Below are 22,474 nucleotides of genomic sequence, written 5' to 3'. Positions count from 1 at the left end.
ACAAACAGCACAAGGAGGGCACTGACAATGCCTGCAGAGGGCAGAAAGTGCAGAATCTCAAATACAACCAGAAGCATATTAGAATTAAAGTAACCAAAGCCTTACCCAAATAAGAGAGATGTGTACTTCCACAAATGCTCTGGCAGAGGATAAACTCATCAAGCACCATGAATAATTTCGGTAACATGGTAAAACAGACAGAAAATGACAACTCTCCAGAAACCAAACTTGAAGTCACAGAAGATTGCAGTCTAACTGACAGAGAATTCAAAACAGCTGTCACGAAGAAACTCAATGAGTACAAGAAAATTCAGAAAAACAGTTCAATGAGTTCAGGAAGAAAACTAATGAACAAAAGAGGTACTTCACCAAAGAGATTGAAACTCTAAAAAAGAAAACCAACAAACAGAAATTCTGGAGATGAAGAACACAATTAATGAGATGAAAAAACAAAGTAGAAAGCATTGGAAATAGAAGAGGCCATATGGAAGAGAGAATTAGTGAGCTCAAAGATGGAAATCTACAAATGATTCAGGTGGAAGAGGAGAGAAAACTAAGATTTTTTAGAAGTGAAGAAATTCTATGAGAAGTATCCAAATCAATTAGGAAAAGCAACATAAGAATGCACATTCTTCTGAAGTGCATATGGAATATTCTCTACCATAGATCATATGTTAGTTCGCAAAAAACTCTTAGAAAATTTTAGATAATTGAAATCATATCAAGTATCTGTTCTGACCACAATTGTATGAAACTAGAAATCAATAGCAGTAGAAAAGGTTTCATATCACTTTAGCCTTAGCCTGTAGGGCCATAGAGTCCCATGTAGAGACTAAAATCCACTGTATTCTAGACACTATACAGACTTTCTATGGTGCTAATTGCATCCGATAGTAAAAGGAATATTTACAATGTTATAAAATTTCCAGTTTAGCAGCCTGTCTTATTTCATTTCAATTGGTGTCAAAGATTGACGGGCAACCGATTAGAGAAGAAGCTTTGTCATACTCAGGATCTATTTACAAACAGGGTGGGTTGCTTCTGAGATCTATTGTTGATTATCTGTTGATGCTTTAAGGTTTTAAGTGTAAAGTTTCACATGCAAAAACATTCCCTAAATTTCAAAATGTGCCCCATTTTTCACACTTATTTTTACAATAGGTTGTTCTTGTTCCCTAATCTAATCTGTACCTGTTTCTCAGGTTTGGGAGGAGGTTAATACTCATGTGGTGTTTGCTCCAGTGTGCCATCGCTGACACCTGTGTAGCCTTTGCTCCCACCTTCCTCATTTACTGCTCACTGCGCTTCTTGGCTGGCCTTTCTGTCACGAACATCATGATAAATAGCACTATGCTCAGTAAGTCAACACTTTTGATCTTGTACATTTTCCAAGCCTTGACTTTGATGCTGACATTCCACCTCTGTTTAAAGTCAAAATCCCGTTTGTGTTTTCTTGCAGTTTTAGAATGGACAGTGCCCCAATTCCAAGCCTTGGGAACGACACTGACATCTTGTTCCTATAGTGTTGGACAGATAATATTAGGAGGTCTGGCTTACGCCATTAGAGACTGGCGCACCCTCCAGCTGGTGTTTTCTGTGCCAGTATTTGCCATCCTTCTGTCTTCAAGGTATAAGCTCTCTCTCTCAGTCTTAGAGGATCCTGGAATGAAAGATGCATGGAATCAGGAGACATTGATTCTGTTTTGTCCTTGGTCAACACTTGAGCACGTGTTCTACTAATCTGTGCAATTCCAGGAGCTGAAAAGTTAAGGTTGCCAGATAACATCATGGACACTAAATTAAATGTGAACTGCAAATAAGCAACACATATTTTTGTATAATACCATCCCAAATGTTATACGTCATATAGTTACACCGAAAATTATTCATGGTTTATGTGAAATTTCTATTTATCTGAGAGTTCTATATTTTTATGTGCTAACTGGATGAAATACAGAACGTCACATTAAATTCAAATTTTCAACAAATAACAAATAATACTTTAGTATAAGTGTGTACCTAATATTGTCTGGAACATAGTTATACTAAAGAGCTACTCACTGTTTATTTGAATACACATTTAGGCACACGGTACTTTTAGTTTACACAATTGGCATTTCTCCTGAATAAGAGGGGAGCCAATATGACACTAAGTCTGTGTTCCCAGCAGACAAAGTGCATTGCATTAGCATGGCGTCCTCATATTTTCCTATTTATAGAAAAAAGAAAGTAAATTTATATTTTTTGGTATAATCACACAGTGGTACTTATTAAATAGGATGGGAAAAGCATCTGCAGAAGAGGAAAAATTTCCTCTACCCTCTTAGGTTCTGTGAATGGCCTAAGAATTAAACTGACATAAGAAAGATTAACAGAATAAACACATACAAATTTATTATTATTTTTTGTGTGTGTGAGGAAGATGAGCCCTGAGCTAACATCCATGCTAATCCTCCTCTTTTTGCTGAGGAAGACCGGCTCTGAGCTAACATCTATTGTCAATCCTCCTCCTTTTTTTTCCCCAAAGCCCCAGTAAATAGTTGTATGTCATAGTTGCACATCCCTCTAGTTGCCGTATGTGGGACACGGACTCAGCATGGCTGAAGAAGAGGTGCGTCAGTGCGCGCCCGGGATCCGAACTCAGGCTGCCAGTGGCGAAGCACGCACCTAACCACTAAGCCATGGGGCCGGGCCACAAATTTATTTACTGTTTGTACACGAGAGTCCTCAGTAGGAAAATGAAGACTCAAAAAAGACATTAGGCCCAAAAGCTCATATACATTTTTACACACAAAAAACCCCCCATAAATTATGGGGATGTGACTAGACAAAGTGGCTTGGGCCAGGGGCATTAATTTGTGGAATAGTAACTAGGAAATATACGGGGAAACTAAGAGAAAATGAGTTATTTTAGTAAGTTTGTTTATACAAGTCCATTTCAATGTCAACTCCCAGTCTCTGGTGATAAGAATTTTCTTCTCTTCCTGGCCCTGGATGGGCATTTTTAATATGGGAAATGTTATGACCTACTTGTAGGTAGAAAGGGAGAAGTCAGAGAGATCTTTCTGCATCTGCAGTTTCTCAAGTGCCTTCAGCTCAATATTATCAATATGTCAAATCAACATATTTTCAGTGGCATATTCTAAACCCCATCACATCTCTAGACAAAGACTATGTGAAAAATGGGCAAGTGAGAGTTAACTGCACCTCTGTTCTGTTCTTTGATCAGGTGGCTGGCAGAGTCTGCTCGGTGGCTTATCATAGCCAACAAACCCGAGGAGGGTTTAAAGAAACTTAGACAAGTAGCACACAGAAATGGAAGGAAGAATGCTGGAGATACCCTAACCCTGGAGGTGAGGAGGATGGAAGATGGTAATGGGATGTATGAAAAACATGACCTAACATTTTATCAGTCAGTATCCATAACAGAAATGGAAGGTAAGATCTCAGGAGTGGTTGTGGGTCCTCTGAGCTCACTGTCCTCATTCTCAATGAGTGTCAACATTGTTTGGGTTAACATTAGGAAAGGACATGCTATTGCTGAAAGTATTGGACACATATTTTACTCAATGATGGCAGAAAGCACTGAGTATTTACAGTTACAAAGTCTGTAAACTCACTAAGAAAAAAGAGAAAAGACTCAAATAAATGAAATCAGAAGAGAAAGAGGAGAATATACAGCATACACCAGGACATACAAAGAATTATAAGAGATAACTATGAAAAACTTTATGCCAAAACATTGGATATTCTAGAAGAAATGGATAATTCTTAGAATTATACAACTTTTCAAAACTGAATCAAGAAAAATAGGGAATCTGAACAGAACAATCCCTAGTAAGGAAACTGAAAAGGCAGGCGAAAACCTCCAAAAACACAAAAAGTCCAGGAGCAGATGGCTTCCCTTGTAAATTATACCAAATATTCAAAGAAGATTTAATACTTATCCCTTTCACTCTTCCAAAAAATTGAAGAGGAAGAGATGCTTCCTAAGTCAGTCTGTGAGGGCAACATTACCCTGATGCCAAAACCAGACAAGGACAACACAAAAAAGAAAATTATAGGCCAATATCACTGATGAACATAGATACAAAAAATTGTCAACAAAATATTAACAAATCAAATACAGCAATACATTAAAAGGATCATACATCATGATCAAGTGGGATTTATTCCAGAGAGGCAAGGATTGTTCAACATCTTCAAATTGATCAACATGGTTTACCACATTAACAAAAGGAAGAATGAAAAACGCATGACCATCTCAAGAGATGCAGAGAAAGCATTCAACAAGATACAGCATCTGTTTATGATAAAAACTCTGAATAAAATGGGTATAAAAGGAAAGTATCTCAACAGATGACTTTTTCATGTCATAGAAAACCCTAAAGAATACACAAAAATCTATTAGAAATAATCCACAAAAACAGTAAGGTTGCAGGGTATAAAATCAACATACAGAAATCACTTGCATTTCTATACACTAACAATGAAATAGGAGAAAGAGAAATCAAGAATATGACTACAGCTACAATCAAAACAAAAAGAATAACATACCTAGGAATAAATTCAACCGAGGATGTGAAAGACCTGTACCCTAAAACCTATAAAACATTGTTGAAAGAAATTGAAGAACACACGAAGAAATGGAAAGATATTCTGTGCTTATAGATTGGAAGAATTATCATACTTAATATATCCATTCTTCCTAAAGCAAGCAACAGATTCAATCCAATCCCTATCAAAGTCTCAACAATATTTTTTGTGGAAAGAGCACAAAGATCCTAAAATTTACGTGGAGTAACAAAATATCCCAAATAGCCAGAGCAATCCTGAGAAAAAAGAACAAAGCTGGAGGTATTACACTCCCTGATTTCAATATATACTACAAAGCTATAGTAATCAAAACAGCGTGATACTGGAAGAAAACAACACACACAGAATCAAGAGGCCAAAAATAAACCCACACATCTACAGACAGCTAATTTTTCACAAAGGAGTGAAAAATTACAATGGAGAAAGAAAGTCTATTCAATAAAAGGTGTTTGGAAACCCAGGCAGCTACATGCAAAAGAATGAAAGTAGACCATTATCTTATGCCATACATAAAAATTAACTCACAATGGATTAATGACTTGAAGGTAAGGCTTGAAGCCATGAAAGTCATAAAAGAAAATAAAGCTATTACACTCTTTGACATCAGTCTTAGCAGTATCTCTTTGAATATCATGTCTCCTCAGGGAAGAGAAACAAAAGAAAAAATAAACAAGTGGGACTACATCAATCTAAAAAACTTCTGCACAGCAAGGGAAATCATCAACAAAAAGAAAAGACAACCTAACAATTGGGAGAAGATATTTTCAAATCATATATCTGATAAGGGGTTAATATCCAAAAAATATAAAGACTCGTACAACTCAACAACAAAAAAACAAACAACCCAATTAAAAAATGGGCAAAGGATCTGAACAGACATTTTTCCAAGTAAGATATACAGATGGCTGTGAGAAACATGAAAAGATGCACAATAGCACTAATTATTAGGGAAATGCAAATTAAAACCTGAATGAAATATCACCTCACACCTGTCAGAATGGCTATTCTTAAAAAGACAAAAATAACAAGCGTTGGACAGGATATGGAGAAAAGGGAACTCTCACATACTGCTTGTGTAAATGTAAACTGGTGCAGACACTATGGAAAACAGTATGGAGATTTCTCAAAAAATTAAGCATAGACCTGCCATATGATCCAGCTAATCCACTTCTGGGTATTTATCCAAAAAACATGAAAACACTAATTTGTAAAGATATGTGCATCACTATATTCATTGCAGCTTTATTCATAATAGCCAATATTTGAAAACAACTAAGTGGCTATCAAGAGAAGAATGGATAAAAAGATGTGTGTATATATATACAATGGAGTACTACTCAGCCATAAAAAATGAAATCTTGCTATATACAACAACATGGATGGACTTTGAGGACATCATGTTAAGTGAAATAAGTCAGACAGAGAAGGGCAAATACCATATGATTTCAATCTTATATGGAAGATAAAACAATAACAACAACAAACAAACACATAGACACAGAGAATAGATTGGTGGTTACCCAAGGGGAAGGGGGATGGGGGAGGGCAAAAGGAGTAACAGAGCACAGGGGTCTGGTGACAGATGGCAATTAGACTTTGGGTGGTGAACACAGTGTAGTCTACACAGAAGTCGAAATATAATGATATACACCTGAAACTTACATAATGTCATACACCAAAGTTACCTCAAAAATTAATTAAATGAAAATAATTATTTAAAAGAAGATTGTATATTGGTCTCACTCTGTGTAAGTGAAAGTAATTAAAAGTAATCCATTTCTTTCCGATTAATGTTCTGATGTCCATTTTTCAGAACAGTGGCACCAGTAGAAGGATTAATGACCATGCAGAATAGAGCGTAAGGAGGTTCTCCTATTCATTGATTCCCCCATACACTTTCTTTCGTGGTATATTTAGTGGGTGCTGACCTGTGGCAGGTTTTGTTCCATCCCTGGAAACATGGCAGTGACCACAACAGTCCAAACCCATGTTGTGTGGAGTTTACATTCTCCTTATTACAAGTTCTAAGAGCATGACTGAGTGGAAATGCCCCAGAGAAGTCTTTCTTTTTCTTATTTTCCATCCCAGGTATGGAAGGCAGATATTGCTGTGCATCCTTAGGTAAATCATTCTTCATGTTATGCACATGCATAAAGTATTTATTGAAAAATTATATTGTGTCAGGCATGGTGCTAGATCATGTATAATAGAACAAGTCAGAGTCTCAGCCTTCAAGGAGCTTTCACATTAATATGAGAGAGAAAAACTCATAGACATTTTTAAATCCAAGTGTTTAAAATGATAAGAGAATGTTAAGAATGCTAATAGAGATAAGAAAAAAAATCTGCCTTCCTTGTATTGGTAAAGGAGAGGATTACAAGTTGACCACTCAAAAAGGAGAAATAGAAAATTTCTGGAAACATGCACAGTGGCATATCTGATGGAAGATTTTACAGTCCCAGAAAAAGCAGAGCTCCTTTAGAAGATTTCAAATAATGCTCCTGAGAATTCAGATCCCTCTGAAGATGGCTGGAGGAAATCAGGTTTTCCTCAGAGGTGAAACATTATGCAGACAATGGCATTGAGGATTCCTGATATGATGGGGAGAACATTGCCTCATGCTTAAAAAAAAAAGGATGGAGGTGGACCTTGAAATTTAGGTGGAGCTCTATGGCACTTCAATATTGTGTCAATATTTGCCTAAATTATATAAAATTCTTTTGGCCAAACTAACTTCTCAGAAGTTATCTTTGGTTCCAAGCCCATATCTAGTATTTTGCCTACCAGACTGGCCCAATCCAGAGAAGGAAAGCTTAAAGATTTACAGGGGCCAGGAGGATACAAAAGTAAGTGATACTAGCTGAAAGCAGGGAAAAAACAATGCGTAATCTAAGTGAATGACAGCTGACAATCACCTCATGCCAGTGGAAGGAATAGAGCACGGCACACGGGTAGCAGTTAAAATGTGGTCTAAGCAAGAGATTCTATCCATGAATGGCCAGCTAATATGCTTTCACTTGATACATATTTTTGAGTTCTGTAAAGATAATACAGAAATTTGTGGTCTTAGTCATGTTTTCACCTCCATCTGATGGATGGCCAAACAATTCTCCTAACAAAGCTGCTCCACTTTATATCAATACCAACCTGTTGATTGCTCTAGACCTCCGGGTAGAGTGGCCTTTCATTTTTCTCAATTCCCTTCATCATGAAATTTTCTCTAAGCAGCTTCATGGTAATGTTTCATTTGTGAAGATGGGATGAGAATGGAGTTAATATTATTTAAATAATTAATAAATCAATAACTGCTCACCTGTGCTAGCTACAATTCCATAGGCACATTTGTGACCTCATGTATGCCTTGGAAATCCTTGTGAGAGGGACATTATTTTTTTTCTCCTACTCCTTCTTCTCTTGATCTTGATTTTCTTCTCTTTTTTTTTTTTTTGAGGTATAATTGACATATAACATTATATTAGTTTCAGGTGTACAAAAGAATGATTCAATATTAGTATATATCGTAAAATGGATCAACATAGTAAGTCTAGTTAACATCCATCACCACACATGGTTACAAAATTTATTTTTCTTGAGATAAGAACGTTTAAGATCTACTCTCTTAGCAACTTTCTAATATATAATAAGGTATTATTAACTATAGTCACTATACTGTACACTACTTCCCCATGACTTATTTTATAACTCAAAGTTTATACTTTTTGACCCCCTTCTCCCATTGCCAACCCCCTATCCCACATACATGGTGACCACCAATCTGTTCTTTGTATCTATGAGCTTGGTTTTGTTTCATTTTGTTTTGTTTTGGTAAAGAAGATTGGCCCTGAGCTAACATTTGTGCCAATATTCTTTTATTTTGCATGTGGGATGCCGCCACAGCATGTGTAGGTCTGTGCTCAGGGTCTGAATCCGTAAACCCTGGGCTTCTGAAGTGGAGCACGTGAACTTAACCACTATGACACTGGGCCTGCCATGTTTTGTTTTTGTAGATTCCAAATATAAGTGAGATCATACAGTATTTGTCTTTCTCTGTCTGACTTATTTCACTTAGTATAATGTCTTCAAGGTCCATCCATGTTATCGCACATGGCAGGATTTCTTTTTTGTTGTTCAATAATATTCCATTGTACATATATGTACCACATTTTCTTTATCCACTCATCTATCAATGGACACTTAGGTTATTTCTGTATGATGGCTATTGTAAACAAATCTGCAATGAACATGGGGGTGCATATATCTTTTGAAGTTAGTGTTTTCATTTTCTTCAGATAAATACCCAGAAGTGGAATTGCTAGATCATATAGTAGTTTTATTTTTAATTTTTTGAGGAACTTCCATACTGCTTTCCAAAGTGACTGCACTAATTTACATTCCCACCAACAGTGCATAAGGCTTTCCTTTTCTCCACATCCTCATCAAAACTTGTTATTTCTTGTTGTTTTGAGGATAGCCATTCTAACAATGTGAGGGAATATCTCATTGTGGTTTTGATTTGCATTTCCCTAATTATTAGTGATTTTGAGCAACATCTTCTTATTCTTATTCATCTTTTTAATGACAAGAAAATGGATGCTTAGAGATGTCCTGTTACCTTCCTCAAGGTACACACCTAGCGTGTGGCAGAGCCATTGTATAACATTGGGTTATAAAGTTTGGGTATAAATCATTCTACACTAAGGTCTCCCCTGATTCCATCCTCAGATTTAATTATTGGCATCTCATTCATGGAGGCACAACATATGCTAAGATTTCCCTGAAAGAGGCTGACCCAAGAACCAGAATAAAGGCTGTCAGGAAATTATTCTCCTTCCTGAAAAATAACTGTTTTTCTACTAAGAGCAGCCAGCTGAGAACCAAACTCAGTTGCCAAATCTTTCGTGCCCCTCTGATATAAATAAAGCTTTGGACCATAATCCAAGCAAATCCCCTCAATTTGGCTGTAGGACATCAAAACCAGCTGGGTAGGTTAGAGATTTATATCAGGTTTTGATGCCCTACAGCCAAATTGAGTCTCATGTTAAAGTGTCTTTGTCACTTGAAAATTTCCCTCAGGCCCCTATGACTCCCTAATTCACCATTCATACCACTTTTACACCTGTCATTGCATCTTCCATGGCTATGTTTTCCAGTGGACAAAAAGAGAAGTTATCTGTCTTGTCCTCTACTGGGGCTTCATAATGTCTGAACAGTTTGCTGTTGTTGTTGTTGAAGGTTTTGAGATCCACCATGCAGGAGGAGCTGGAGGCAGCACAGAACAAACTTTCTGTGTATGACTTGTTGCGAACACCCAACATGCGTAAAAGGATCTGCATACTATCCTTTATGAGGTAGGCTTCACATAGTACACGAGGAACATTAAAATAGTGGAGACATTAATCTATTTCTTATTTCAAAGTTATAACGTGCTATAGGGACAGACTTGAGATAAAACATGAACAAGTAATAAAGATAACTGTTGTTTGGAGGTAGTGAAAGCATTATAAAAGACTAACATGGAGCTAATTGTACAGTTAGGTGTTTTGTTATCACATCCCTCTACCAGGCTCATCACTGGAGATGAGGCTGAAAACTTCAATCACGGTACAGACTTTGGCTTTACGTTTCTTCACTTGTTTGTTTTCATTTTAACTGAGGTAAAATTACAAACAGTCAAGTGCTCAAATATATGCAGCTCAATGAATATTTCCATATGTAAATATATAACCATCACCCAGATCGGAATATAGAAAAAACTCTAAAACCCGAGAAGGCTCCCTCATGCATCCTCCACAAAAACACTCCCCACCCCCCAAATAACTTAGCAACAATTATAAGCTCCATTATCATAACATTATTTTATGATAGTTTTTAAATCATTAACTTGCAAGGAAATTGTGTTTAAAATGTTCCCAAGATTTGTTTAATCATAAATTAAGACACACAGACTCAGGAATGACCATCATCAAGGAAGTTTACACTCACAAATCCCTAGAATGTGGAGGCATGAAACAGCCCACAAGGCTGTGCAGGAAGATGCTGGGGCCAATCGGAAGGACCAAGATAGAAGAAAAGGAAGAGTATGGCCCAGAGCCTTTATTGGGGTTTTTGTGGGAAGGAATAGGAGAGGAGGGTAGGTAACATGAGTAAGCTTAGGATTCAATAATTTGAACGTTCAGTGGACTCTGGGCTGTAGTGATGGTCCATAGTTGTCCAGTAGCTGGCCCTGGAGTGATTTAGTGCAGGGGGAGTATTGGCTTGGTATGTGAGTTTGATAAGGGAGATGGTTGGGAGTGTGGACTCTGGATTGGTGGCTTGTATAAGAAAGATACACTCACAAGGGAGTCATTTGCTTTCTCTAGGGATTAGCTAGCCCTGGGAAAGGCAAACTATCCAGGATCAAGGCCCTAAATGTCAGAGTATCAAAAATAAAGAAAATAAGAAGATATAATCAACACAGAAATATTCTACAAATCACACCATGCGTTTATTCTTTACTCCTGGTTTTCTGGCTCAATATTATCATTTGTAGGACACAGAATCAAAACCTGATGACATCTTTCTTTCCTCTTCTTCACCACAGATTTACCACCTTCATTCCTGTTTTGGGCCTGAGTCTCCACATCCAGCACTTGGGTGAAAATATTTTCCTTTCCCAGATTATTTTTGGCATAGCGACACTTCCAAGCAATTATGTTGCACTTTTGGCACTCAATCACCTGGGCCGTCGAATTAGCCAGATGCTTTTCCTGTTGCTGCTGGGAATCTCTATTCTGACCACCACATTTGTTCCTCAAGGTGAGAAAATAACACACGTTGAAGAAAGAAGATGTGTTCCTCCCATTCTTCATGAATTGTACTGGTCACACCTATTCAAAGCCAAAAGTAAACGCAGATTGGGTTTTAACAATATTCTGAAACCAATCTGAAAGTTTAGTACATATTCTGCCATTAAGTTGCTGGGAAAAGAGCTTAAGGCCAGTTAAAGTTGACTCTGAGATATGATGTATTCATTATATCTGAGAAGAGTCTGGAAACTGGTGCCATCTTTTACTGGTAGTTTCTCTACGACAGCAATTGCTCACTTACTTTTGGCCAATCATAGTTAACATAGCAAGCATGAAGGGTCTAGACCTTGTCATTGTATCCCATGTGAGGACACAATACTGTCACTCCCCTTGTCTGGGGTCTCGCTTATTACTACAGCTTCAGTGACAATTTATTCTCTGATCTCTATGTATCCACTCATGTGTCTCATATCAGGTATCCATAGCTGAAATTCTAGTTTAGAGAAATCAACTTGACTTCAAGAAACAAAAATTCCTTCTCTTCAGACAGAGAAATGACAGCAGGAACAAGGCACTAAGCAGTTAAGAGCCTCTCTCAGAATCTATGGATGGACATTGAGGGTATTATGCAAAGTGAAATAAGTCAGAGGGAGAACGTCAAATACCATATGATTTCCCTCATTAAGTAGTAGATAATAACAACAACAAACAAACACATAGAGACAGAGATTGGATTGCTGGTTATCAGAGGAGAAGGGGGTAGGGAGGAGGGCCAAAGGGATAATTCGGCACAAGTTTGTGGTGATGGGTTGTAATTAGTATTTGGGTGGTGAACATGATGTAATGTATGCAGAAATAGAAGTATAATGATGTACACCTGAAATTTATACAATGTTATAAACAAATGTTACTGCAATAAACAAAAAATAAAAATAAGTTTAAAAAAAGAGAATCTATTTTACTAAATTGAATGATAATATCTAATGAATAGCAGAACCCAGATGGTCACTATGCTTCACCTAACTCCCAGCATAGTTATGTATTTAACAAGATCCCAGATTGGAGGGCTCCACTTCTCATCTTGAATATTGGCAATGATGCAAGTTTCCTGCTTTACAACAGAGCCCACTCCAGTGTTGTAATGCTTATAATGAAATTTTGGTGGGGGGAAGGAGGGAAAGTAGGAAATAGAAAACTGACTCCCTGAAATTCCTAATAGAGGTCCTTATACTTGATTATTGAAATATTATTCTTGATCAAGCTGCTTTCCAGCTTATCTACTAACATAGGAGTTATGTTTTTTTACTAGTCTCTTCTGCATGGTTAACCCAATGTCAATATTGTGTAAGCTCCTAGGTTTTAAAATCTCGAAGACATGGATGAGTCTTATACCCCTCAGTAATTGCCCACATAATAGTCTTATATTCTATGTTAAGGGCAAAAAGACACAGAACGGAATTAATGGAAGAGAGTATCTGCTGGACTCAACTACCCCTCTCCTTTTCTGGCAAATCTCATATATGCAGGGAGAGTTGATGAAATAACTCAATCTTTTTATTCACCATAAGCCATATTATGCAGATAAGTCACATTTCTCACCTGATTACACACTGCGCATTTTCTGCCTCCATGCAGTTTCTCTACAATATATTTTATACTTGCAAACACCTCCAATACGGTCTTCTTCATTTGCAAATTGAGGGATGCTGATTCCTTCAGCTCCAATTTACTGAGTCTCCCTGGTCTTCTTCTCTCCAGAAATGCAGATCCTGCGTGTGCTTTTGGCAGCTTTGGGAATAGGAGTTTCTTCTGCTGCTGTCACCAGTTCTGCTACCCATGGAAATGAACTAATCCCCACTGTAGTCAGGTACAAATCTTGTGGATTATCTGTTAGGATCAAAACAGGCCTTTCCCAGATAACTGACACTTACTGGGGGAAGAAAACCAAGACTAGTTAGCTATCAAAAGTAGTTAATTACAATAGTAATAAAAATAAAAATTATAGCCAAATGTTATCAAAAGCTGATTTTTTAATCAAAAGCTGACTTTTTGCTGAGTAGTGAGTTAATCCCTTTAATGTTTCTTCTCACGTAATCTTCTGAACCACACGAAGGGTAAATGCTATGGGTAACAGTATTTTTTCGATGATCTAATTGTGCCTTAATGCACAGGTGAAATTGAAAAAAATTATTAGCAAATAAGAGAGAGAAAATGTCCAAAACAAGAGTATGTCATCAATCTCCATGTTTAAACACATTGATGTGCTATCTTCCATAACCAAAGAAAATTAATAAATGACAAATTATATGTCTGGATTTTTACCGGGTTTTTATGTATTATTTTTTCCACCCCAAGAGCAATAGCTTTAGGAGTCATTGGAGTTGCTGCTAATATTGGGGCTGCCATGGCTCCTCTCTTGATGATCCTAACGGTATATTCCCCACATCTGCCCTGGATCATGTATGGAGTCTCCCCCAACCTCACTGCACTTGTTGTCCCACTCCTTCCTGAAACCAGGAATCAGCCTCTGCCTGACTCCATCCAGGATGTGGAAAATGAGTGAGTAAACTCTCTAACTGTTCCTTACGGTTGCTGTGCACTATAGTCTGTGATGAGGAGGGGAGAACACCATCCAGGATCACTGTCTCCAAGGGAAGGTTTAGACCTAGACTATTTTCATATGGTCAGTGACTTTGGTTTAGCCACAGCATCATTGTTCAGTGATAGTGACCTAAGACTCACCCAAGGCTCCCTAGATCACACAGATCCACGCTGCCCAGCCTGCATGAGTGGATTTAGTGGTGAAGAGGCCAAAATTAGGTGCCCTACTGTAAGATTCACAGACCTGAATATATTTCACTATCATGCAGAGATTCAAACACTATATTCTCATCTCTTGTCCCTGTCAGCTCTCAGCACAGGGAGTGCAGGTAAGTTCACTGAGAGTGCTGGATACTGTAGACCTGTATAATCTGATTCTGATTCTCCAGAGAAACAGAATGAATAGGATTGTGTATATACAGCAAGAGAGATTTAGTTTAAGGAATTGGCTCACAGTATTGTGGGGGTTTCCAAGTCTGAAATCTGCAAACAGGCAGCAGCCTGGACCCCAGGGAAGATTTGAAGGAAGAAAAGAGTTCTCCAGTCTAACAGCAATCTGGAGGCAGAATTCCTTCTTCCTCTTGGCACTTGTCATTTTCCCCTAAGACCTTCAACTGATTGGATGGCCCCCCGGCCCTCTCCCATTATGTGCTTTACTCAAAGTCTAGTGATTTAAATACTAATAACATCTAAAAAATACCTTCACAGAAACATCTAGACTGGTGTTTGACCAAACATCTGGGCACTGTGGCCTAGCCAAGTTGACATATAAGATTAAGCACCATGAGATCTGAGGACTTCCCTGGTCACTGAAGAATCTGAGGGAGGTCAGGGAGAGGACAAGAGCCCCTCCCACAGATGACAACATGTCTCAGGGGAAGGAGTCCTGTTGTGCTGCCTGTGAGATTCAGACCATCTTGTTTTCACTGGGAAGGAAAGTATTGAGAACAGAGATTTTAAAGTGATAAAGAATGGAAAAGGATTCTCAAACTTTTCTGTACCTCCCTTGCCTTTTCCAAAATCTCTCTTTCCAATGCCATGGTGTCCAAGGGTGAGAATAGAAACTGTCAAATCTGCCGTCCCAGACCCTGGAATGGGAGCTAGGACTTTTTCTTCACAAGATTTACTCAAACTCTTGGAGGAGCAGTCATGGTGTATACCAACTCTGGTTGGTGAAGGATAAGCTTGCTCCAGGACATATATGCTTATACTATGTCTTCTCATTTTTTGTGTTTGTCTTTTGGTGTCATTGTGTTTTTACCAGGAGAAAAGACTCAAGAAATGCAAAGCAGGAAGATATTTCCATGAAAGTGACCCCATTTTAAGGAATTCCAGGAACTAACTGCTGATTCAAGTGCAAAATATATGGGAAAATGAGATAATTTCTCATCAGGGAAAATTTGTAAAATAAGCAAATAAAAATGTATAATGGAAAAAATGGAATTTTTTTACAATTGCAGTATTAAATTACTAAAATACCTATAATTAATCATAATAGAAATGTGAGGAAAACCATAATGTTTTAAAAGACCTTAGAACATTGGTATAATTATGGATAACCAGCTTTCTGGATAGGAGGTTTGATTAGTACTAAAAATAACAATTATTCCCCTAGTTAACTGTTAGAATAATTGATGTCATTACAATGAAAAACTACATACTTTTAGAAGAATTTAAAAAATAGTTACACGTTTATCTAAAAATTACAAATAAACAATGTGATTCCAAAAGGGAGGATCATGGCATGAGGGGGGAGGCAGGCCAGCATACGGAGTAGCATAAACTGGTCTTTATTATAGCTGCAATGGTCAAAATAGCAGTAGCAGATACAGTCAAACATCAAAGGAAGTCCAGAAACAGACCATAGCAAATGTAACACTTAATGTATAACTTTGGCATCCTAAGTCACACAGCAAAAGAAAGGACTATGAAACAAATAGCATAAATAACTATTTAAAAATAAATGACTAATAATATGACCTCATATTCTACACTGAAAAATATTCTGCTTTAATAAAAAGTTAAATGGAATAAAAAAAACTAAACTTTTCATTAGAAAATGTGGGTACAATATACTGGGATAAAAAAAGATTTGAATAGTAAAGAAAATATCAGAAATTTATTTTTTTTTATCTGTATTGTGAATATTTTTATTTGGCTTGTGGCTTCCCTTTTAATTTTCGTTGTTTCTCTTTTTTTTTCTTTTTTTTTTTTTTGTTTATTGCAGTAACATTGGTTTATAACATTGTATAAATTTCAGGTGTACATCTTTATACTTCTATTTCTGCATAGATTACATCTTGTTCACCACCCAAACACTGATTACAACCCATCACCAGAAATTTAAAGATGGGCAGATTTGAATAATACCCCTTTAAATCCTCTGTAGGGCTAAATCTTAACCACTTGTCAAAGAAAACTAGAAATATATTTGCCAAAAAGATAAAAGCATTAAACTTTTGCTGGTGGACTTTAAAGTGATTGTTACTTCCTTCATTGTAAGTTTCTCTATTCAAAGTTTAACCAAAGAATATGTAAAATTGCAGAATATATAAGATGTCAAAAATGAAAGAGCAAATGACAAAATAAGCAGTTTTCAAAATGTACTTTTAATATGTAGAATTCTCAAATTATGTACCCAAAGGTAATAAATAAATCAATAGAAAAAGGATAAAAGGCAGAAAATATCATTTTCAAGAGAAAAAAGCCACATAGGCAATAAATTTGTGAAAAGTTGTGCAAACCCAGTGGAAAATAAAGACACAGAACCTCAAAAGAAAAACCAACTTAATTAAAGTGAGCTCAAGTCAAGGTTGGTGAGAGTGCAGTGAAATAGAAACTCGATTGATGGTGGAATTATCAGATAATTTATGCAAGAGAGCTGCTAAAACACAGTTTGGCATCATTACCAAAAGCTTTGAAATAAACACTCGTGAATTCAGTAGCCATTTATTGAGCATCTAGTAACTACCAAGCAGTGTGGTAAGCACTCTGCACATTAATATGAAATGAAAAAATAGGCATAAAACAGATGTAACAGGTACATATCTTAGTACACAAGTGCAGGTGTGGTCTCACATTTTTATATTCTACAGGTCAACATAATTTTAATTTAAGTTTCCATTTCCTCCGGGTTGGCAGTAAATCACAAGTCAGTTAGCTTCAGGGATTATTTCCACAATCCTTCCCTACCAGAAATATCTATGATCCCATGGGCTTATGTAATGCCACAGTGATGAGGTGAGAACTAGAGAGGGCAGCCACTGGCTATCAGTTATCTGTTCAAAGAGATTATCAGGTTAATACTGGCCCTGTACACACTTGGTTGCTACAACTTCCCATTCACCACACGACGGTTGGAATCTGGAGCTTCCAGTCTGACTGTTCAGCTCCCTATGCAGCCACTCTGTTTGGGTCTTCTGCTTCCCTGGGGCACTACCGTGGGTCAGGACTGGGTCACTCTCCTCCATAACCTGCAGACCATCCCCTGATTTCACCTCTTCCTGAACACTCAATGTCCTTCCTTTTACAGAGAATCCTCTAGTCCTCCTATGGACTTTAGATTTTGCAAACAAAATCAATCAATCTTACAAGCTTCTTCTGCTTTTATCCTTCAAAATATGACCCAAGATATAAAGAAGCACAAAAACGACAAACTGTAGAATATGGGCAAGACACAAGAGAAATTTTGAGGAATTATCCGTAATGAATGTCATTGGCTTATCCAGCCACATTCTTCCTCCTAATGAAATATTTGAGATCCTATCATGAAAAGGACCAGGTAGAATCTATTGTTGTTCACCTTGAAGGATGGTGGCCAGTCCATAGATTCTGGTGTTGCTGGGGAGATTGTCTCACAATTCTTCATGGGCATTTGATGTTGTAAACCAGCAGCTGTGTTCCATGAGATGGTCAGTGGTGCAACGATTGAAAAAGAGTGAGGTGGGGAGTGACATCAGGGAACAGTTGGAAGGACCAGAAATCCATCTTTTCAAGTGGGCAAGATAAGTACTGGGAGAAAAGTTTCTGGTTAACTATTCTACAAATATGCAGTCTATTCAAAGCCAGCAGCTCCCAGGTGGAGGGTTGGCTGATAAATGGTGATTAATTTCAGTCAATTTCAATCAACACCACAGTAGTGGCTAACATCCACACACACGCATCCCTACATCAGGGAACCATACCCACATTCCTGGAGCAGATTGAGGGAGCCAGCAGGGGACAAAAGAACCTTGTCCTTCAAACATCAAGGATCCATGTTCTGAGTGCTGCTTCTGATCACAGAGTTGCCTACATAGAGGCAGGTGGCCATTGTTGCAAACCCCACAGCCTGAAGCAGCTCCAGAGATGCAAAGATAAGCACTTTTTTCTTCTTTTTCCCGTTTTCTTCTTTTGGGAGTTGTATATTTAAGGACTGGGACAATCAAAAGCAACCACATATACAGGGAAATTTAGAAGTCACCACCAATGCTCAGGTAAAGATTTAGGCTCAGAAAGGAACTGAGAAGACCTTAAGATTACATCTTAGGCTGATCTCTGGCACAGAGACACCCAGTAACAACTCTTTTAAGAAAGAACAAAAATTTGGGAAAGGCAGAAAATCTGACTTCCATTTTTACCACATTAAGATTCAAATGTCAAGTTTTCAACAAAAAATCATGAAACACACAGAAAGAGAAATATATGACCCACTAAAAGGAAGAATATAAATCAAGAAAAACCATCCCTGAGGAAGCCCAGAGGATGTATTTACTAGATCAAGCCTTTACAGCAAATGTCTTAAAGATATGCAAAGTTATGAACAAAATATAAATATCAATAAAAAGCTTAAAAATATAAAAAGGAACTAAAAATAAATGATAGAGGTGTAAGGTAAAATAACTGAAGTGAAAACTTCAATACAGGAGTTCAAAAGCAAATTTGTGCAGGCTGTAGAAAGAATCAGTGAACGTAAAGATAAAACCATTGAAATGATCAAGTCTGGGAAACAGAAAGACAAAATATTGAAAAAACAGAGAAAAAGCCTAAGAGATCTGTTCAACACCTTCAAGATAACCAGCAAATGCATTGTGAGAATCCCAAAAAGAGTGACAGAAAAGGGGGCAAAAAAAAATTTGAAGAAATAATGGCTGAAATTTTCCCAAATTTGATGAAAGACATGAATCTACAAATCCAAGAAGTTCAACAAACTCCAAGTATAATAAACCTAATAAGACCCACACAAAGACACATTATAACCAAACTGTCAAAAGACAAAGACAAAGAGAGACTCATGAAAGCATTAAGAGAGAAGCAACTTATCACATACAGAGATCCTCACTATTATCAGCCAACTACTTCTGTTTCTTGGAGGTAAGAAGGCAGTGGGTTGATATATTCAAAGTGCTGAAAGAAAAAAATTATCAACTGAGAATTCTACCTCTGAAAACTGTCCTTCAAAAATGAGAGATAAATTAAGATATGTCTAGATAAAGGAAAGCTCAGAGAGTCCATTACCACTAGATCTGCCCTGCAAGAAATGCTAAAGGTAGTTTTCAGGCTCAAATAAAAGAACAATAGACAGCAATTCAAAGCTCCAACTATATGCTGTGTACAAGAGGCTCACTTTAGAGGCAAAGACACAAATAAGTTGAAAGTGAAAGGATTGAAAAAGATATTTCATGCAAATAATTTTCAAAAGGGATCTGGTTGGCTATACTAGTATCAGACAAAATAGACTTGAAATCAAAAAGGTTACAAAAGAGAAAGAGAACATTATATATTAATAAAAGTTTTAATACAGCAAGAATATCTAACAATTATACACATTTACACATTTAATAACAGACCCTTGAAATATATTAAGTAAGAGAGAGAAAGATGGCAAGCTCGGAAACACAAGGCACTTATTGCCCTATGGCAACACTAATAAAAAAACTAGAGACAAAATAAAGTAACTTTATATGAGTTCTGGAAAACAACCAAAGCACTACAGCAAGCAAGCAAATACCAATCAAGAAAAAGGCACAATGAAAAAGGTAAGAAATTTTTATTCACTCTTGCCCCACCCTTTCCCCAGTGCAGCACAGTAATGGTCTAGAGGAAGCAGCAGCCCAGCTCCCAATCCCTTCTGTACAACTGAAGGGAGCAGAGAAGACCTTATTTGCAATATTCTAAACTCTCTGGCAGCTGCATGAAGTACTGGTCTCTGTTTCGCCTAAGAGCTCAGAGCAGAAGAAGTAGCAAAACTCAGATCTCAGGCTGGAAAAAGAGACTGAAAGTGTTGGGCAATGGTTATAAAGGCTGGGAGGGACTATAGTCATGTGCCACATAATGACGTGTTGGTCAACAGCAGATCATGTGTACAATCATGGTCCCAAAAGATTATAATGGACTTGAAAATTTCTGAAAAGAGTGATGCCTCCTCAAGAAGAGCCCCAGGAAGTTCTTTCAAGACGTACTTCACAGGAGGACATTGTTATCATAGGAGATGACAGCTCCACACATGTTATTGCTCCTAAAGACCTTCCAGCGGGACAAAAAGTGGAGATGAAAGATGGTGATATTGATGTAGGTCCTGTGTAGGTCTAGGATAATATGTGTTTGTGTCTTAGCATTTAACATAAAAGTTTAAAAACTAAAAAAAAATAAAAATTTAAAAAATAGAGAAAAGCGTATAGAATAAGGATATAAAGAAAGAGAATATTTTTTACAGCTGTACAATGTGTTTGTATTTTAACCTAAGCATTATTATGAGTTAAAAAGTTTAAAAAAATAAAAGTTTATAAGGTAAAAAAGTTACAGTAAATGAAGATTACTTTCTTATTGAAGAAAGAAAAATATTTTTTATAAATTTAGTGTAGCCTAAGTGTGCAGTGTTTATAAAGTCTGAGGGAGTGTACAGTAATGTCCTATGTCTTCACATGCACTCACCGCTCACTCGCTAGAGTAACTTTCAGTCCCACAAGCTCCATTCACGGTAAGTACCCTATAGAGGTGTACTATATTTTGTGTTTTATAATGTATTTTTACTGTACCTTTTCTATGTTTAGATATGACTAGATACACAAATACCATTGTGTTACAATTGCCTACTGTATTCAGTAGAGTAACAGGCTGTACAGGTTTGTAGCCTAAAAGCGATAGGCTATAACACATAGCCTACGTGTGTAGTACGCTATACTATCTAAATTTCTATAAGTACACTCTTAAGATATTTGCACAACAAGAAAATTGCCTAATGATGCATTTCTCAGGAAATATCCCCATTGTTAAGCAACACATGACAGTATAGATCTATAGAAGCCTGAGGCAGAGATTTCTAGGGGAGAAATGCAATAGACCATCTAAAGCCCCAAGAGGAAGCTGTGGCAAGACTCTTTGCAAAATAAAGAAAGTTAAAAGCAGCTGTGTATACAAGGGAATTGACAAGGCCACACAAAGTTCCACACAGGATGCATTGTCAGAAAAGAACTGAGAACACCTTAAGATTCACGTTGAGCTGATAACAAGGCTCAGAACTCACTCTGCTAATTATTGAAGGACGTCTTCACAGAGCCAAGCTGCAAAGATTAGCAGAGGGAGCTGTTTCTCCAAATGCCCAATTTCCAACAAGACATCACAAGGCTTACAAGGAAACAGAAAATCATGGTGCAATCAAAGGAAAAAAATGGCAGCAGAAACCATCCTTGTGTAAACATAGGCATCACATATACAGCACAAGGACTTTCAAACAGCTTTCTTAAATATGCTAAAAGAGCTAGAGGAAAACATAGACCGAGAACTAAAAGGTATCAGTAAAACTATATAAAAACAAGATGAGAAAATAACAAAAGATAGAAATTATAAAAAGGAACCAAACAGAAATTCTGGAGCTGAAAAATACAATAAGTGAATTGAAGATACAAGGAACTCATGCAACTTTGTAGCAAAGAAACAAAGAATCCAATTTTAAAATGGCAAAGGACCAGAAGAGACATTTTTCCAAAGACACAGAAATGATAGGTATATGCAAAGGTGCTCAATGATACTAATCATCAGGGAAATGCAAATCAAAACCAAAATGAGATATCACCTCATACATGTTAGAATGGCTATTATCAAAAAGAGAACAGATAACAAGTGTTAGTTTAGATGTGGAGTTATCTATTGCGGCAAAACAAATCACTCCAAAACTTAGCAGCTTGAAAAAACAAACATATGTTATCTCAGACAGTTTCTGAAGGTCAAGAATCCAGAAGCAACTTAGCTAGATACCTCTGGTTCAAGGTTTCTTACGATGTTGCATTCAAGCTATTAGCAGCAGTTGGATATATTTAAGGTTTGACTGGTCCTGGAGTGTGTGCTTCCAAGAAGGCTTACCCTCAGACTGCTATTGAAAAAAAGACCTTGTTCCTTATCACAGGGGCCTCTTCTCAGGGAATGCTATCATGGCATGGCAACTTGCTTATCCAGGGGCAAATAACCCAAGAGACGGAGCAATCAAGATGGCAGCCACAGTGCCTTTTTACAAC

General features: G+C 37.2%; 1 protein-coding gene across 1 annotated transcript in view; it reads left to right on the top strand.

The window, feature by feature from the left end:
* LOC131395506 (organic anion transporter 7-like) overlaps positions 1-15,307 on the top strand; it is a 30,258-nt gene extending 14,951 nt beyond the window's left edge. Inside the window, exons 3-10 of the mRNA XM_058527371.1 lie at positions 1,203-1,357; positions 1,460-1,628; positions 3,230-3,353; positions 9,829-9,944; positions 11,177-11,391; positions 13,140-13,248; positions 13,737-13,940; positions 15,247-15,307. Of these exons, the coding sequence (XP_058383354.1) occupies positions 1,203-1,357; positions 1,460-1,628; positions 3,230-3,353; positions 9,829-9,944; positions 11,177-11,391; positions 13,140-13,248; positions 13,737-13,940; positions 15,247-15,307 (1,153 nt within the window). The remainder of the gene's footprint in view (positions 1-1,202; positions 1,358-1,459; positions 1,629-3,229; positions 3,354-9,828; positions 9,945-11,176; positions 11,392-13,139; positions 13,249-13,736; positions 13,941-15,246) is intronic.
* The last annotated feature ends 7,167 nt before the right edge of the window (positions 15,308-22,474 follow it).

The sequence above is a fragment of the Diceros bicornis genome, chromosome 31, assembly GCF_020826845.1.
Source record: "Diceros bicornis minor isolate mBicDic1 chromosome 31, mDicBic1.mat.cur, whole genome shotgun sequence".
NCBI classification, from domain to species: domain Eukaryota; kingdom Metazoa; phylum Chordata; class Mammalia; order Perissodactyla; family Rhinocerotidae; genus Diceros; species Diceros bicornis.
Note: the sequence above shows the minus strand (reverse complement) of the source record. Positions and strands in the feature narration are given on the sequence as shown.